This window comes from Harmonia axyridis, chromosome 1 (assembly GCF_914767665.1).
Source record: "Harmonia axyridis chromosome 1, icHarAxyr1.1, whole genome shotgun sequence".
Lineage (NCBI taxonomy): Eukaryota > Metazoa > Arthropoda > Insecta > Coleoptera > Coccinellidae > Harmonia > Harmonia axyridis.
In genome coordinates, this window is record NC_059501.1 from 80,823,754 (window position 1) to 80,839,297 (window position 15,544).

The 15,544-nt window shown below is 35.0% G+C and overlaps 1 protein-coding gene across 1 annotated transcript in view; it reads left to right on the plus strand.

Moving 5' to 3' along the window:
• The first annotated feature begins 791 nt into the window (after positions 1-791).
• LOC123688697 (orexin receptor type 2-like) overlaps positions 792-15,544 on the plus strand; it is a 38,956-nt gene continuing 24,203 nt past the window's right edge. The window contains exons 1-3 of the mRNA XM_045627326.1: positions 792-1,000; positions 5,920-6,062; positions 6,357-6,674. Coding sequence (XP_045483282.1) covers positions 831-1,000; positions 5,920-6,062; positions 6,357-6,674 — 631 coding nt within the window. The 5' untranslated portion in view covers positions 792-830. The remainder of the gene's footprint in view (positions 1,001-5,919; positions 6,063-6,356; positions 6,675-15,544) is intronic.

The window sequence follows — 15,544 nt, forward strand, 5'->3', positions numbered from 1 at the left end:
ATGACAATGTGCTCCTTTTAATAAATCTATTAACACGTTAACTCCCACCTGCACAGCCGGCGGCCAAGTGACTTGACACTGGCGTATAACGAAAATTGCTATGTGCTTTTCTCCGCACTGAATATTGACATATCATTGTGAAACTATGGACATATCCTAACTTTGAATTTGCTTTTATATACCTAAATGATTTTGTATTGGTAGCCAGCTGCACAGGAGGTGTACAAGAGAATTTCGTTTTCATATTTTACCATTTGACCTCCGGCTGTATGTACAGGATGGCAATATTGAAAAATCATTGAAAATCCTATGCGGAAGTTAACGTGTTTTAAAACTCAAATTGAACGAATTGTGCTTCCAATTGCTTGACCATCTAGGTCTGGCCTTCAGTGATTATTAGCTTTCTGCTCACCTCAAAAGAATGCTACAGAAAAAATTGACTCTAATGAAGAAGTGATTGTCGAGATTGGAGCCTATTTCGGAAGCAAAGAATTATCTTTTTACAGAAAGATATTGAACAGGTAGAGAAGCGTTGAGTACTCTTGAATTGACTATATGAAGACGAAAGAAGTCCAATTTGAAATAAAATGTATTTTTTCTGGTTAGACGCTTATTGAGTGAAGTGTTATAGTTATAACCGAACACTCCTTATATTCAGAGGTGAATATATACTTTTCAAATTGAAAAATTGTTTAAGTACTTGTTTTAACATCAGTTTAGTTGGCCTCAAAAAGCACAAGAGTAAACTTTTGTCTTTCTTGTCCTTGTAAAATCCAGAGATTTCTAACAAACTGTTTTTTTTTTCAGGATGAATCCTTAACTCATCTGCGATGTCAGTGGGGGAAAATGATGGCAACCTCAATTGGGAAGAAATTATCCAACAAAGTCTGTCGGGTGAGAAATATGGCATCATCGCCCTTTACATTCCTGTCTTTCTCTCCGCTCTTGTTGCCAACTGTCTGGTTATTATAGTCGTTATAAAGGACCAATATATGAGGAGGTAAGATGATTTATTGAGTAGTTGTTAGTAGTTATTCTTCTTAGTCTGTCTTTCATTTTTTCATTTCAAGTTGTTGTATTCCCATTATTACATTAATCACATTATTCTATTCAAACTTTTTGTTTCTTTCAATTATTTTAGTAACTATCTTAAAAAACAAAAACTGTTCATTTCAACATTTTAAAACAGTTTTACTTGGTACCAACGTTAGGTGGTGTTAATTTTCTTCACAAAATTTTTCAAGTATGTATAATTTATACATTATATTTAATCTCTGGAACTATATTAGAAATGGACCGGTGATATGCAAATATAAACAACAGCTTGCATAATTTTGAAAAAGGTTATTTTTCAGAATTTTCCTTATTTCAAATTAAATACCACGTATATTATAGATTCATAATGAATGCTTTACGATATCTGAATATTTTCGGTTATTATTGCACAAGTACGTAAAAATAACCGACAATTTTACAAGAAAATGTATTATCTGAAAATTGCATGAGCCTTCCTATTTTAAAATCGAGCTCTTTCGCCAAAATATAAAAATAACTATATGGAAGGAATAATGAGGGGAATTATTTAAAAGCAAAGATAAGATTTAAGGACCTATCCTTCAAGAATAATCGATTACCGTAAACACGTGTTTCGGGCTTTCGGCCCTCATCAGTACGGTGAAAAAGTGTTAGGATAAACAACACTTGGAGGAAAACAACAAATATAAAGGGAATGAACAACAGGAGCCAGCCGCCCATTTGTGGTTTCAGTAGGCAGACCCATGGGTTTTCGAGCAACAACTAACTTCAACATTATAGTAGACAGCTAAAGCTACCTGCGTGACATCCGAGCCCAGAGCAATAACTATATCGAAGAAATAATGAAGGAAATTGTTTAAAAGCGATTTGAGAACATATCCATCAAGGAGAAGCACTAACTGTAGACACGTGTTTCGGGCTTTCAGACCTCATCAGTAAGGTGTTGTTGTCCTGTATTATCATCGTGAAAATGGACCTTCAGTTCTTCTAAGGCTATAGAAATTTGAAATCATATAATATCATTCAATTATAAAATTTCGTATCCTTGCTCATGAAATTGACAAATATTTTTATTTTCACATAATGTGAGAAAACAATTTGCTGAACTCGTAAGCAAAGAATAATTCACATGAATAGTGTGATGATGAATCCCAATGGGTTTTTTTTCCAGATTTTAGATGTCTCTTTTTGGCATTTTTTTTTAGAGCTATAGAATTTTGAATTGCAATAAAACAACGATGGATTATTCGATTGACATGAATTTCATTTATCCGCAAGATAATCTTGTGGCATTACATGTTAAATATAATTTCTGGCATATGTAGTCCAATCTGGACGTCCAATTTTCCAACATTTGTGACCGTATATCGGCAATAACACGGCGAATGTTGACTTCCAAATGGTCAAGGGTTTGTGGCTTATCCGCATAGACCAATGACTTTGCATAGCCCCACAGAAAGTAGTCTAGCGGTGTTAAATCACAAGATCTTGGAGGCCAATTCACAGGTCCAAAACGTGAAATTAGGCGGTCACCAAACGTGTCTTTCAATAAATCGATTGTGGCACGAGCTGTGTGACATGTTGCGCCGTCTTGTTGGAACCACAGCTCCTGAACATCATGGTTGTTCAATTCAGGAATGAAAAAGTTAGTAATCATGGCTCTATACCGATCACCATTGACTGTAACGTTCTGGCCATCATCGTTTTTGAAGAAGTACGGACCAATGATTCCACCAGCCCATAAAGCGCACCAAACAGTCAGTTTTTCTGGATGTAACGGTGTTTCGACATACACTGGAGGATTAGCTCCACTCCAAATGTGGCAGTTTTGTGACGTAGCCATTCAACCAGAAGTGAGCTAAACAAAATAAAATGGACGTCCATTTTATTATACGTATTCCGCTCAGAACCATTATTTTCGAAATAAAATTGCACTTTTTGCGAGCGTTGTTCAGGCGTGAGTCTATTCATGATGAATTGTCAAACCAAACTGAGAATAAATCACTTGACAGCTGTTAAATCGGTCGCCATCTTGAACAGTAATGCCAACTTAAAGTTATATACCTCGAAAAAAAACACCCGTTTTGTCACATTTCAATAATGTACTAGTTTCATAATCATGTATGTGAGAAAATATTGTTTCAACTAATCACTATCACCTAATCACAATCATATTCTACTTTCTAGCCTTGAGAAAGACCGGAATTAAAGATTGAAACGTCGGAATTTTATTCTTATTTCCGGTCCACCAGCCACTAATCTACACTTTTAAATATAACAAAAAAAAAACACGAATAGAAAATGAATTGTAGAGAATTCGAGTTCACAATAACGATTACTTCAAGAATCTATTTCAGTAACACCTGTTATCACCTCCTTGTCGAATAGTTTACCTGAAACGTGAAGTACTGCGGAAACAAATTCCATAAAGTTTTTTTTAATGGATTCAACCTCGGAATTTCATTCAAGCCCTATAAATAACCCGGCAAAGTTTGCTTGTTTTCAACATTTTCTGGCCGATAAATTTGAGAGTGTTTGGATACAACACCGAACTATTTCGATCCTCCTAAACATTTGACGTGGCTGTGTTTTGTATTTCTCTCTCTGGAATAGTCGTAGACGTCGGCGGAATTGGCGCGAAATGATTTACAACCTTTATAATTTATAATATTCGCAATATATTCGATTGCTTTCTCTAGGGCCCGCGAATTCACTTTTCATGGCTCATAATAAAAGTGTTTAGGTGTGTTTTGATGCGTTGAAATCGGATTTGGAATGGTTTTAAGTAGGGTAATGAATAATGCTATAGGTGCGGAAAGAAATGCACCTTCATTCATCTTTTCTAATGTTAGCGAGAATATTTTGAGTATACTCGATTTATTTATAGGTTTCTGGCAAGCCAGTTGTGAGATTTATTCTCATTTGTCATCGAGAATTGAATTGTGTGTTGAAAGTGAAATTTGAACATTTTCGTATTTGCGAAACATCTATACAGTGTGTTCAGCAAGCTCTATGACAAACTTTGACAGATGATGTATGTACTCATGTACATGATGTACATGATGTATGATGTATATGTACTCATTCTGCATTTTTTGTTGCTATTAATATATATATAAGTCAGATTTGTTTTCGTCTACAAGTTACTGAGGCGTTCAACTTTGCTTCCGCTGTTTTCTTCCGAAATTCGAGGTTTTATTGTAAAACACTGGTTGAACATTTATGATTCGAAGTATTGTACCGGGTTTTTCACTATAATTTGACCCCCCCTTTAACTTTGTTGATCAAATAGGTACATACAAATGTTTCCTACAAAAGTTTCACGAAATCGACTAATGTTTTTTAAAATGATTTCACAAAACGAAATGTATATAGGGTAGGCAATATATTGATAGCAACTTCATTTTTTCAAATGGAACACCCTATATATTTTTCTATATTTGACTAGCTCTTTTTTCCTTGATTTCGAATATATAACATATGTTTGGCCTTTTTCTCTTATTCTGAGTACCACAGAGTTTCAAATCTTAAGAACCACTCAGCAAGCTGAGTAATCAGTTTTCAAGTGGAAGTGGAAGTTCAATAACTCAAAATGCCCCTTTTTGAGTTATCTCGTTGGCAACGATATGACATACGTTTTTCACTATCAATTGGAATTGGATGATTTGGCTGCAACTCCATATATTATCTCCTTGTTGCTTTCTTATTCTTATTGTTCTCCACATAAAGCAAAAATATTTCAAATTATTCCGTTTCTGTGTAGTGCATATTCGATGAATAGTTTTATTCAATGACAAACGTATGTTATATATCGTTGCCAACGAGATAACTCTAAAAAGGTCATTCTGAATTATCGCAGCCTTCCAATTGAAAACAGATTACTTAGCTTAACAGGTGGTTCTTAAAATTTGACTCTGTGGTACTCAGAATAAGAGAGATAGCCAAACATATGTTATATATTCGAAATCAGGGAAAAAAGAGCTAGTCAAATATAGAAAAATATACAGGGTGTTCCATTTAAAAAAATGAAGTTGCTATCAATATGTTGCCCACTTTGTATATATTTCGTTTTGTGAAATTCCAGTCACAGTGCGATGTGAAAATCCATTTCGTGTTTGTCTTGCAAGCAGCTGTTCAACTCATACGGCACCCAATTTCCTTGTTTCTGAATCATTCCCATGACTTTCAGGCGTTTTGAAATGGCTTGTTGCGTCTTTCCCACCAAATCAGCCAATTCTTGTTGTGTTTGACACGAGTCTTGATCAAGTAATGCCTCCAATTCTGCAATCTTCAAATCTTCACTCTTCCACCGCCATGCTGCTCTTCGACGTCAAAATCACCGTTCTTGAAGCTTTGAAACCAATCTTGGCACGTTCATTCACTAATAGCGGCCTCAGCATAGGTGCATTGAGCATTCTATGAGACTCAGCCACAGTTTTTTTCATATTGAAGCAGAAAAACGCCGGAAGCAAAGTTGTACACATACAGTGAAGAGTGAGAGATTGACTGGGCTCGCTCTGTTGATTAATCATTATGAGTTTTTGAGTTAATATAACACTTCAATTCACTATGGGGCTAAATAATTGTGTTATTTGTGGAGAAACCCTCGAATTGATTGATATATCGTATCACTGATTATTGTTTTCATTTCCCTCCTTATGTCAAATTTGATAGTTCATGTTGGGACAAAATTCACTTACTCTTTCTTTGATTATTACTTCGGTTCCAACTGCATTAATCGACATCATTGACACCATAAAAAAAAATCACATCTCACATATGCAGTTCTGTGATTTTCACGGGGCATAAATGATCAAGTGCTCAAAAACTTCTGATGCTAAATCTCAACATATTTATTAACCTCGAAATATTTTTATGTTTCAGTGTGACCAATTACTTTCTAGTGAATTTGTCTGTTGCTGACCTCTTGGTGACATTGATCTGCATGCCAAGGGCAGCCATAGAAGCTTATAAATCGACTTATGATTTTGGTCGATATCCCTGTAAAATATCTTCATATTTACAATGTGAGTAAAGGTTTCACTCAGAAAAATATGGCTTTCAAGAGTGAAAAAAAATACAATTTTATGATACTGGAAGTAGAAATATGAGAAAATTTGATTAATCAATCAAATTTTAGGGATTACTTTAGTGGTACTATAGTGAAGATTTTGAAAATATCGAAGGGTTGCAATATTAGAATTCAGATTAGGAACTTTAGTTATTGAAAGACCATAAACTGAACTTACCAGCTAGAATACCTCACACTCTGAATTTGCAATTCTTTACTAAATTTCTTAAACTTTCTCTTTTTTTTTCAGGTGTTGCTGTATCATCCAGTATATTCACAATAACCGCAATGGCGCTGGATCGGTACCTTGCTATAGCAAAGCCGTTGGGTTTCTTCAACCGCTGCTTCAACAAGAAGACCACCACTATAGTCATCATATGCTTGTGGTCTTTCTCGTTGATACTTCTATTCCCCATGTATATAATTGTGGACTTACACAATGAACAGTTTTCTTTTCCAAACGTTAATATAGATATAGCGCTCTGCTACGAGAATTGGTCCAAATTCAGTCTGATATCTAGAAAGAATATGGGCATTATATGGTTCGTATGCATTTTCGCAATACCAGGTGAGTTTTTTTTGTAAAATATTTCAAAATCTTAGTTCCTTATGAACCTAAAATGTTGCGGCATTTCCACGACTCCCTTTTAAAAATTTTCATTCAAGTTTTGGTGAGGCGTTCTCAACTAATCTTTATGGTGAGCCCTCTTGCATTATAGGAACTCAATGGGCCCTACTATAAACACCTTCGTGTATATGGTGACGTTCTGGCAAGAAATGTGCAGCGTGCAGCGTCATCTCTACAATAGCATCCGCAATATCATAAAGACCGTACCAACAGAATTACTTATCCAGATAAACTAATCGACAAAGATAACATAATTATCTATCTATCTAATCATCTCTCGTATATTTCCATATGCAGTTATGAGGACTCTAAAGCACAATAGATGCATGAATGTTGAGCGCTCAAGAGCTCCTGAAGATAAGTCAGTAGTTCTCTATGATTTTCATTCTGGAAATCTCGAAATGCACTTATTGTCATTTTTGGTCAATCTTATTTGAGTTTTTGGTTTTCTCTGTGGAATGATATAATCAGAGATATCATTTCATTGGCCTTCTTTCCTGCTTTTCTCATAGATACCTTCCCTCCAACTATTTCTTGTTCTTCCTCTCTCCCTTCTTCCCGCAGGTACCAAGTCTAATATTTGTTTTTGGAGTCTCTCTGGTGTCAGTCTCTGGACGTGTCCATACCATTCCAGCTGCTCTAATCTCACTTATTCGACTATGATCTGTTTTACACCCATAATTTCGAGGATTCTCCCGTTCCTATTTTTTTTGGGCGTAGATCTTCCCGCTGCTCGTCTCCAATAATCAATTTCTGTGGCGTCCAGGTATTTAATCGTTCTTTGTTTCAATGGCCATATTTAACTGCCTTAGGTTTCAAAACTATTGTGTTGTATATTCGGTGCTAGTCAGCTGAGTCGTGTGCCATTGATCGAAACAAGTGATAGTCCGAGGAAGCAACGTCTTGAGAATACGTTTTTGACCACTTCCGCAACATGGGGTTGAGCATTGTCATGCTGTACAATAACTTTATCATGTCTCTCGTTGTATTGCAGTCGTTTTTCTTTTAATGCTTGGCTCAAACACATCAATTGCGTTCGATAAGGATCGTCTGTGATTGTTATAATACACTACACCGAGCTGATCCCACCAAATACTGGGTTTGACCTTAGAACCGTGAATATTCGGTTTGGCCGTCGACGTGCAAGTATGGCCTGAATATCATTATGATTTTCTGCGCTTGAGATTACCGTAATGAACCCATTTTTCGTCTCCAGTCACAATGCAATGCAGAAATCTCTTCCATCTCTGCCTTGCAAGCAGCTGATCACAAGAAAACAAACGCCGTTTAACATCTCTCGGCTTCAACTCGTACGGCACCCAATTTCCTTGTGTCTAAATCCTGGATCCTTCCAATTTTAGTTGCGTTTGAATGAGTCTTGATCAAGTTATGCCTCCAATTCTGCATCTTCGAAAACCTTCTCTCTTCCACCGCCATGCTAGTCTTCGACGTCAAAATCATCGATATTGAGGCGTTGAAACCATTATCGGCATGTCCTTCCACTAAAAGCGACCTCACCATAGGTATTTGAGAGCAGTTGATCAGCCTCAGCCGCAGATTTCTTGATATTAAAGCAGAAAATTAAAACCTCTCGCAAATGCTCACAAATACCAAGGTTTATTCTATGACATCTACGATCTATTTATCTCGACTACTACATATCCCTACAGCTACATCTATTGCAAAACGGCGAAAGCAAAGTTGTACACCTAATAGGTAATTTAACAAGCCTGCTTGTACTCCCCTTCTTTCAAAAAAATGTTGAAAAGGCATTATATCTCGCATAGTTCATCGCATGAATATTCACCACATCAAGAAGTAGTATTGCAAAGACTGTGTAGCTGTGCCTGTTGATAAAATAACGAAATGGAACATTTCACGTGGTAAAATGTTGAAAAGTTTAGCCGTCACTGTCATAGTGTCTTTTAGTTGGGTTTATATGTTATAGGCCCTCGTATAATCATCATATTCCTGAAAAGTTTTAGGGCTCCCTCGGATACAAATGCCAATGGCTGTTCCATTTGAACCCTAGAAATACAGAGCAGGGACTACGTAATACAGGAAAACAAGGATCTGCTCTCTGGGAACAGATAAACTTTGACATTTCTTGAGAAGGATTTGTTTCCAGATGCATAGGAATAAGATCGAGATCCCTACTTCTTCGTTTTTACAATTTGTATCGAATTGGAGTTTACATTTCGACTGTATTGAAACGGAGAACTAGGATATTTATGAAACATTCTGGAATGGATATTCGAGAATAAATATCAAACAAAATTTCACTACTTTATATTCAAAATTGAACTAGAATATGAATTATTATCATTGAGGTTAGCAGAAATGAGTAAAACTTCAAAAATTATTTGACATAGAAAGAACGAGAATAGTTATTTATAATACAAGTGCAGAAGGCATTGATATTCTTCCACGAGTTCAAAATTCAAAAACGAGCCACGAAGTGGCGAGTTTTAGAATGAACGAGTGGTAGAATGAGCCTTCTGTACGAGTATTATACATTATTTTATCTAATTCATTGCATTTTCTTCGAAATTAATGAAATATTTCCATAAATATCATTTAGTGATTTTTGCATTGAAAAATGTTGGTTGGCAGAACTGATTTCTTCAAGGCAAATTGATGAATTGACAGATAAAGCCGTGGCGGAAAGTTCAGAGTACCAACATATAATAATAAAATATAACCATGAAAACTGTGCGTTTCTGATATATTCTCGCACGATTTTGTTCTACAAGATGTAGAAGAATGAACGGAATAACCACAGAATTAGAGAAAATAAATTTTTTCTATGATATTCTTCTGAATGACAGAATATCTTGTGGAGAACGGCTTTTTGATTTTTTGCAGTAAAATGGAAAGCTTTCGAGCACTCGTTAATTCATGTGTCAGCTGCACCCATGGTGATCGCATCACTAAATAAGGTAGATATGTGGTCTAAATGTGGTCCTAATGTATCAAAAACTCCCCCTGTCTAAATTTTTGCTGCTCCTTCAGAAATATCGCATGAGCAAAAAATAACTGATGAATTTAACGTTAATCATATGGTACTGGAAATCCTGGCCCTTCCCCTATTCTTGAAAGCTGGCGTCGCCACTGATATACAGGGTGGTCCAGATTTTAGTTTCAATAACTTTGGCGTCGGATAGAACAACTTTTCTCATAAAAAAAAGTTAATGTACGCATAAATCCTAACATCCTTCGTTTTCGAGATACAGGGTGTTGAAGTTTGAAAAAAAAATCAGTTTTTCACTTATATACAATTTTCGTTAGAATGCAGGCACTAGTTTTGTTTCAACAGATTTTGATTTGAAAGAGAAAAGAAGCAAAGTAAGGAAAGTAATGATTTAAATATTTTTATCTACTCCTATTGAATTATATATTCATTATTCAACTGCTTTTGAGGAATAAATAGTATCTATTACAAACATCGTGAGTTATAATAACTCACTACCATAACTCACTATAATAAATCGGAAAATATGGATCTGTGCTTCTATACTTCTCTGCTTCTATTCGATTGGCCGAAAGGGAACATTCCATTATTGTTATTGAGGGGAGGAATGTCCGAGGGAATGTCACTTTAATAATTTTGACGTTTTCAAATTAAGTTGATATCTAATTATTGTGAATGTTTTGCTGAAAACGATTAATTCAGATAGTGAAGATGAAATATTATATAGGTATACATTTCCAAAAGACAAACAGCTAATGTTACCATACAGAATTACTTGCCCGAAAAAAATATAAAGGAGTTTGTAGCAGTAGGGTCATTAAGTCGTCGTTTACAGGGAATGTTTTTTGGTATATTTTAATGCATTTTTATAGGCAACTATTAAGGGTTTTCAATATAGTTCTATGTCTGTACTCTGTACTGGATTCGAGCTAGCCGAAGCTAGTTCGATTGTGATTGGTGACACTAAGTTTCCATCTCTCTTGTAGTCGGGATCGAGCACATATGTTTATTTCCCGTTCCTTCTGTCTATATTCTAAGACTGTATTTTTTTCTTAGTATTTATTGATATAGTCGTAGATAAAGTATAGTATTCAACTAGCGGTAATGGTCATAACTCACTTGATGAATTACAGCACTCGCCTGCGGCTCGTGCTGCAAACTTCATCTGCGTGAGTTATGACCTACATTACCGCTCGTTGAATAATATACTATTTTATTGCAATTTAACTGAAAATTTCAGTAGAAAATGTATTCATGAATTATGTTTGAAATGTCATCCACCATTCCTTATACAAGCACGTGTCCTCTTTCTTATTTCTTCAGTTGTTACTTTCCTCCTGAAATGTACTCTCAATCTTCTCGCTGACCACGAAAATAATCCATAATTATAATAAAGAAAAAATTAAGTAAGGTGGGAAATATTTTGAAAATCACAAGATCTCAAATATCTTGTAAACTGTTGATTTTTGGTTTCTACTAAATATGGCTCAAACGTCAGCAAATGAGTCATAGTAACACGACCTCCAAGGTTCACGTCTAATTTGGAAACACCCTGTATAGCGATTGCTTTGAACTCGATTATGTCGAAAACGTTACATTCTATGAAAAATGTTCTGGACACTTTATTTTTAGTAAAGCCGGAAAAAATACAGTGACGTGGATTTTCAATGGGAAAAGGATAGTCGCACCCCTATATCTACGCCGCTGGATAATTTTTGCATGAGTCACTTGCCTAATTCGGAACATTATATTATCTAGACTTCATTACCTAAAAATTAAAACAATGAATGAGTTAAAAATAACAATTTTTTTTTCAAGCTTTAACATCCTCTAAATCGAAAACGAAGCTTGTTAGGATATATGTTCATATAATTTTTTTCATGAAAAAAATTGTTCTATGCGACGCCAAAATTATTGAACTGAAATCTGAACCACTCTGTATTTCAATTCGATGAATCTATTTATTGTTGAACATTAATATTATTGAAAGGTCATTAGATAAGATATCATAAACAAAAAACTGTGAAATTACACACGAATGCCAAAGGCTGGCATCACTCGGTAGAATCAAATAGAATCTGGATATAAAATCGTCCAAATTCAATAAATCCTGCTGTATCGAAGCAGAGGGAGACTCAGTTCAATTTGAATACATGAATAAATTTTGTGACTTTCTTGTACGGTAAATCTTGTAAGCTCTGTCAAAAAGATTGGCGTCCGAAGGGAGGCATGTTACTACGAAGGAATGCTAGATATCTAGTATCGCAATGTTTACAAGTCTTTTCCGCTTTTTATCGCTTTTCATCTTGCACATTTACCAAGTAAATGTAAGTATTTGTTCATCTAGAGATAGGTTAATTTTTCTTAGTTATTCACATATTACCCTTTCTTTGAAAAATTGAGATATTATCCTACACGTACCGGGTGTTTCTAAAAAATTAGCTGACTGAACACAATGGGATATCCATTGCATGAATGATTTTGAAATTCAGGAATTTTCGTCACCTTTTAGGGTGACATTTATTGAAAAATTTTTTCATATGAATCCTTTGTGTTTTGGAAGAGATCAAATTTGCAATTTTTTACTTGACATAATATAACATAAACTGCTCCTAAATATTAGGTGTACAACTTTGCTTCCGTCGCTTTGCAATAGATGACTGTAGCGGTAACTGTTAGTCGAAATAAATAGATCGTAGATGTCTTACAATAAGCTTTGGTATTTATAAACATAACGCCAAATATAAGTCGATTTTTGCCTGCATCATGAAGTTATTCCCATTAATATGAAGAAATCTACGGTTGAGACTCATCGAATGCTCTCAAATAACTATGGTGACTGGTGACGAAAAATGTGTTCATTACGATAATCCCAAGCACAGAAAATCATGGGGTTATCTCGGCCATGCTTCCACGTCGTCGGCCAAACCGAATATTTACGGTTCCAAGATCATGTTCAGTTTTTGTTTGACCAGCTCGGCGTAGTGTATTATAAATTGTTAAAATCGACTAAAACAATCACAAGTGATCATTATCGAACGTAATTAATGCAATTGAACCGAGCATTGAAAGACAAACGGCCGCAATACAACGAGAGACATGATAAAGTGATAAGAAAGTTGTCAAGACATACTTGGAAACGTTGAAATGGAAAGTCGTACCCCTTCCGCCGTATTATCCAGACATTGCACCCTCCGACTATCACTTGTTTCGATCAATGGATCACGGCCTGGCTGACCAGCTCTTCCGGTCTTATGAAGAAGTAAAAAATTGGATCGATTCGTGGATCTCTTCAAATGATGATCAGTTTTTTCAAAGCGGGATTCGTACGCTGCCCGAAAGATGGGAGAAAGTAGTGGCCTGCGATGGACATTACATTGAATCATAAATGTATACCGAGTTTCTACAATTAAGCCTCAAATTTCGGAAACAACAGCGGAGGCAAAGTTGTACGCCTAAGTATTTCACCTTCATTTTTTTCTTTTTTAAGTGAACAACAAATGTTCAAATATATGTTTGGAATGAAGAATGAAATTAATAATTTTTTCAATTTTACGTTTTATACTCATCATTCTGGCATTTCAAAAAGCACGTAATTCAAAATGCTGGGTTTTCAACACCTTTTTGCCTACTGAGCTTGCAACATGGAGTAATTTTGTTTCATGATATTATTAAACTGATAGATTTTTTAATTGAAGAAGAAGAGGAAATGAGAGCTAGTTATCCCTTTTCAATAGACTCTAACAATTTAAGTTTTCAAGATATTACGATCGAAACGTCTCATTGCCAGTTTAAAAATACAATTTTTTTGAAACGTTGATAAAAACTTATATTTGATGCATCTTATATTGTTTTAATAATTAATAATATTTTATTCAAATAATCTTGTGTTTAATTATAACGAACCGAAAGATAAACTCCTTGGAGATATGTATATCCTTCGAACCCCTTTATTTTCTTCAGATATTCACCCCAAACTTTCGACTTCCCTCACAACCCTCGTCCAAATCGACACAACCAATATGTATTAACCTCGATTCTTATATGATTTTGAGGGATTGGTAGCAGGAAATATTCTCGCATGGTATTCTCAGGTTCGACTGCCCATTCATCCAATTGAATTTCAAAGGAAAACGGAAAAAGAATGCAATAATTTTTCTCCATTGTCGACATCCATTAGCTAATTGGCCTCGACAAGACCCTGAACTTCTTTGATGTTGCAGAGAACGTTTCTTCGGAATTTAAACTTTGCAATTCTATTACGTTCTATTATGTATTCACTGCTTCATAAGTAATGGAACGTATTCGATTCGTTCTCAATATTTGTATGAAATGATTTTTCCAATTTAAATACAAGACAATATGAATAATAATGTAAATTTTGATCGTTCGATATTCGACATCTTTGTAGTGCTCTTAACTCGGATGATCGGCAAAGTCACCAACGTTCTGCTATGGAGATGGTAGGTGTATATGGCGGGAATCACTGATGGTGGATTTAGGCACCAGTCCTAAGAACTAAGACTAAACCTAAGAACTAAGAATTGAACGCTAACAAATCAATGAGGGCGTTTATATGCACGTTTCCTAAGAACTAAGAACTAACACTAGCAGGCCATCTGTTAACTAAGAACTAAGGGCTCAGATAAAAATATAGAAGTGCGCGTGCACCTCATAGAATTTCAATATTAACGAGTACCAGTTTCTATCATTTTATGTTCTTTATTCGTGTTTATCGATGAAAAGTATTAGGTGTATTTGAAAAAATTAAATATAATTTTTTCACAATAAATATCAATGTCAAACATCAAAGTATAGAACAAATAAAAAGTAGTTCGAGCACGTGCGCATGCCTTAACTAAGAACTAACAAGTGATTGCATAAACGCCACTGAATTCTTCGGTTTAGTTCTTAGTTCATAGTTCTTAGTCCTTAGTTCTTAGGTACGGTGCATAAATCCACCATTAGTGTGTAGGATTTCAACTAGTCCTGGAGACAAAATACGGACTTGAAACCTCATCATGTTTTAGATCATAGCTCAATCTTCGAAAAGCGTTTTTATTTGAGGCTTTTGAAAATAAAATTCTATAATTTTCTTGAATTGAATTCCAATAAATGATTGGTGGATGCGATCCTCTTTCATTTGATGCAGTTCAGCTAGATATTTTGTAAAAAATATCTTTGAATTTTGAAACACTTGAAAATCTTGATTGTCGCCTCCCATACAGAAATCTTAGTAGAGAGTAAGTGATTCTTCATTTGACACTGACACATACTAAGAAAGATTTGAAGTATATATTATTTTGCATGCAGAGTACCATACCGATTATTATATCAGTGGTCCTAGGATGAAACACGAATATCTTCTGAGAGAGGGCGCACCCGGAAAATTTGGCTGAGAATTCGTCGATTCCACTAATAGAACCATAGAAAATTCAAGCAGATGATATAAAAAAATATTTCGGAATCGACCTACCTGAAATCTTTTTTGTATAAAGAAAATAACAATTTCAAACCTCTTACAAAAATCCGTGTTGGTAGCGTTATCATAATTGAAAAAAATTCAAGAATAACATAAACAAAACCAAACTAATTCAAGAAGGATATCGAAAATATAACCCAATATTTCTCTGACTAAACATTCGACGGAGTTGAGATTTTGTATGTTCATAAGAAAGAACTATATCAAGCTGAGTACATTTGCTGAATCATAGAGAATTCAAGAAATTTATTGAAGAAGAAATACCCAATATTACCGTGAATACAAATCTGATCGAGTTAAAATTTTATGTGTATGTAATATAAAATAACAATTCCAAGCCTCATACAAAATTTCATG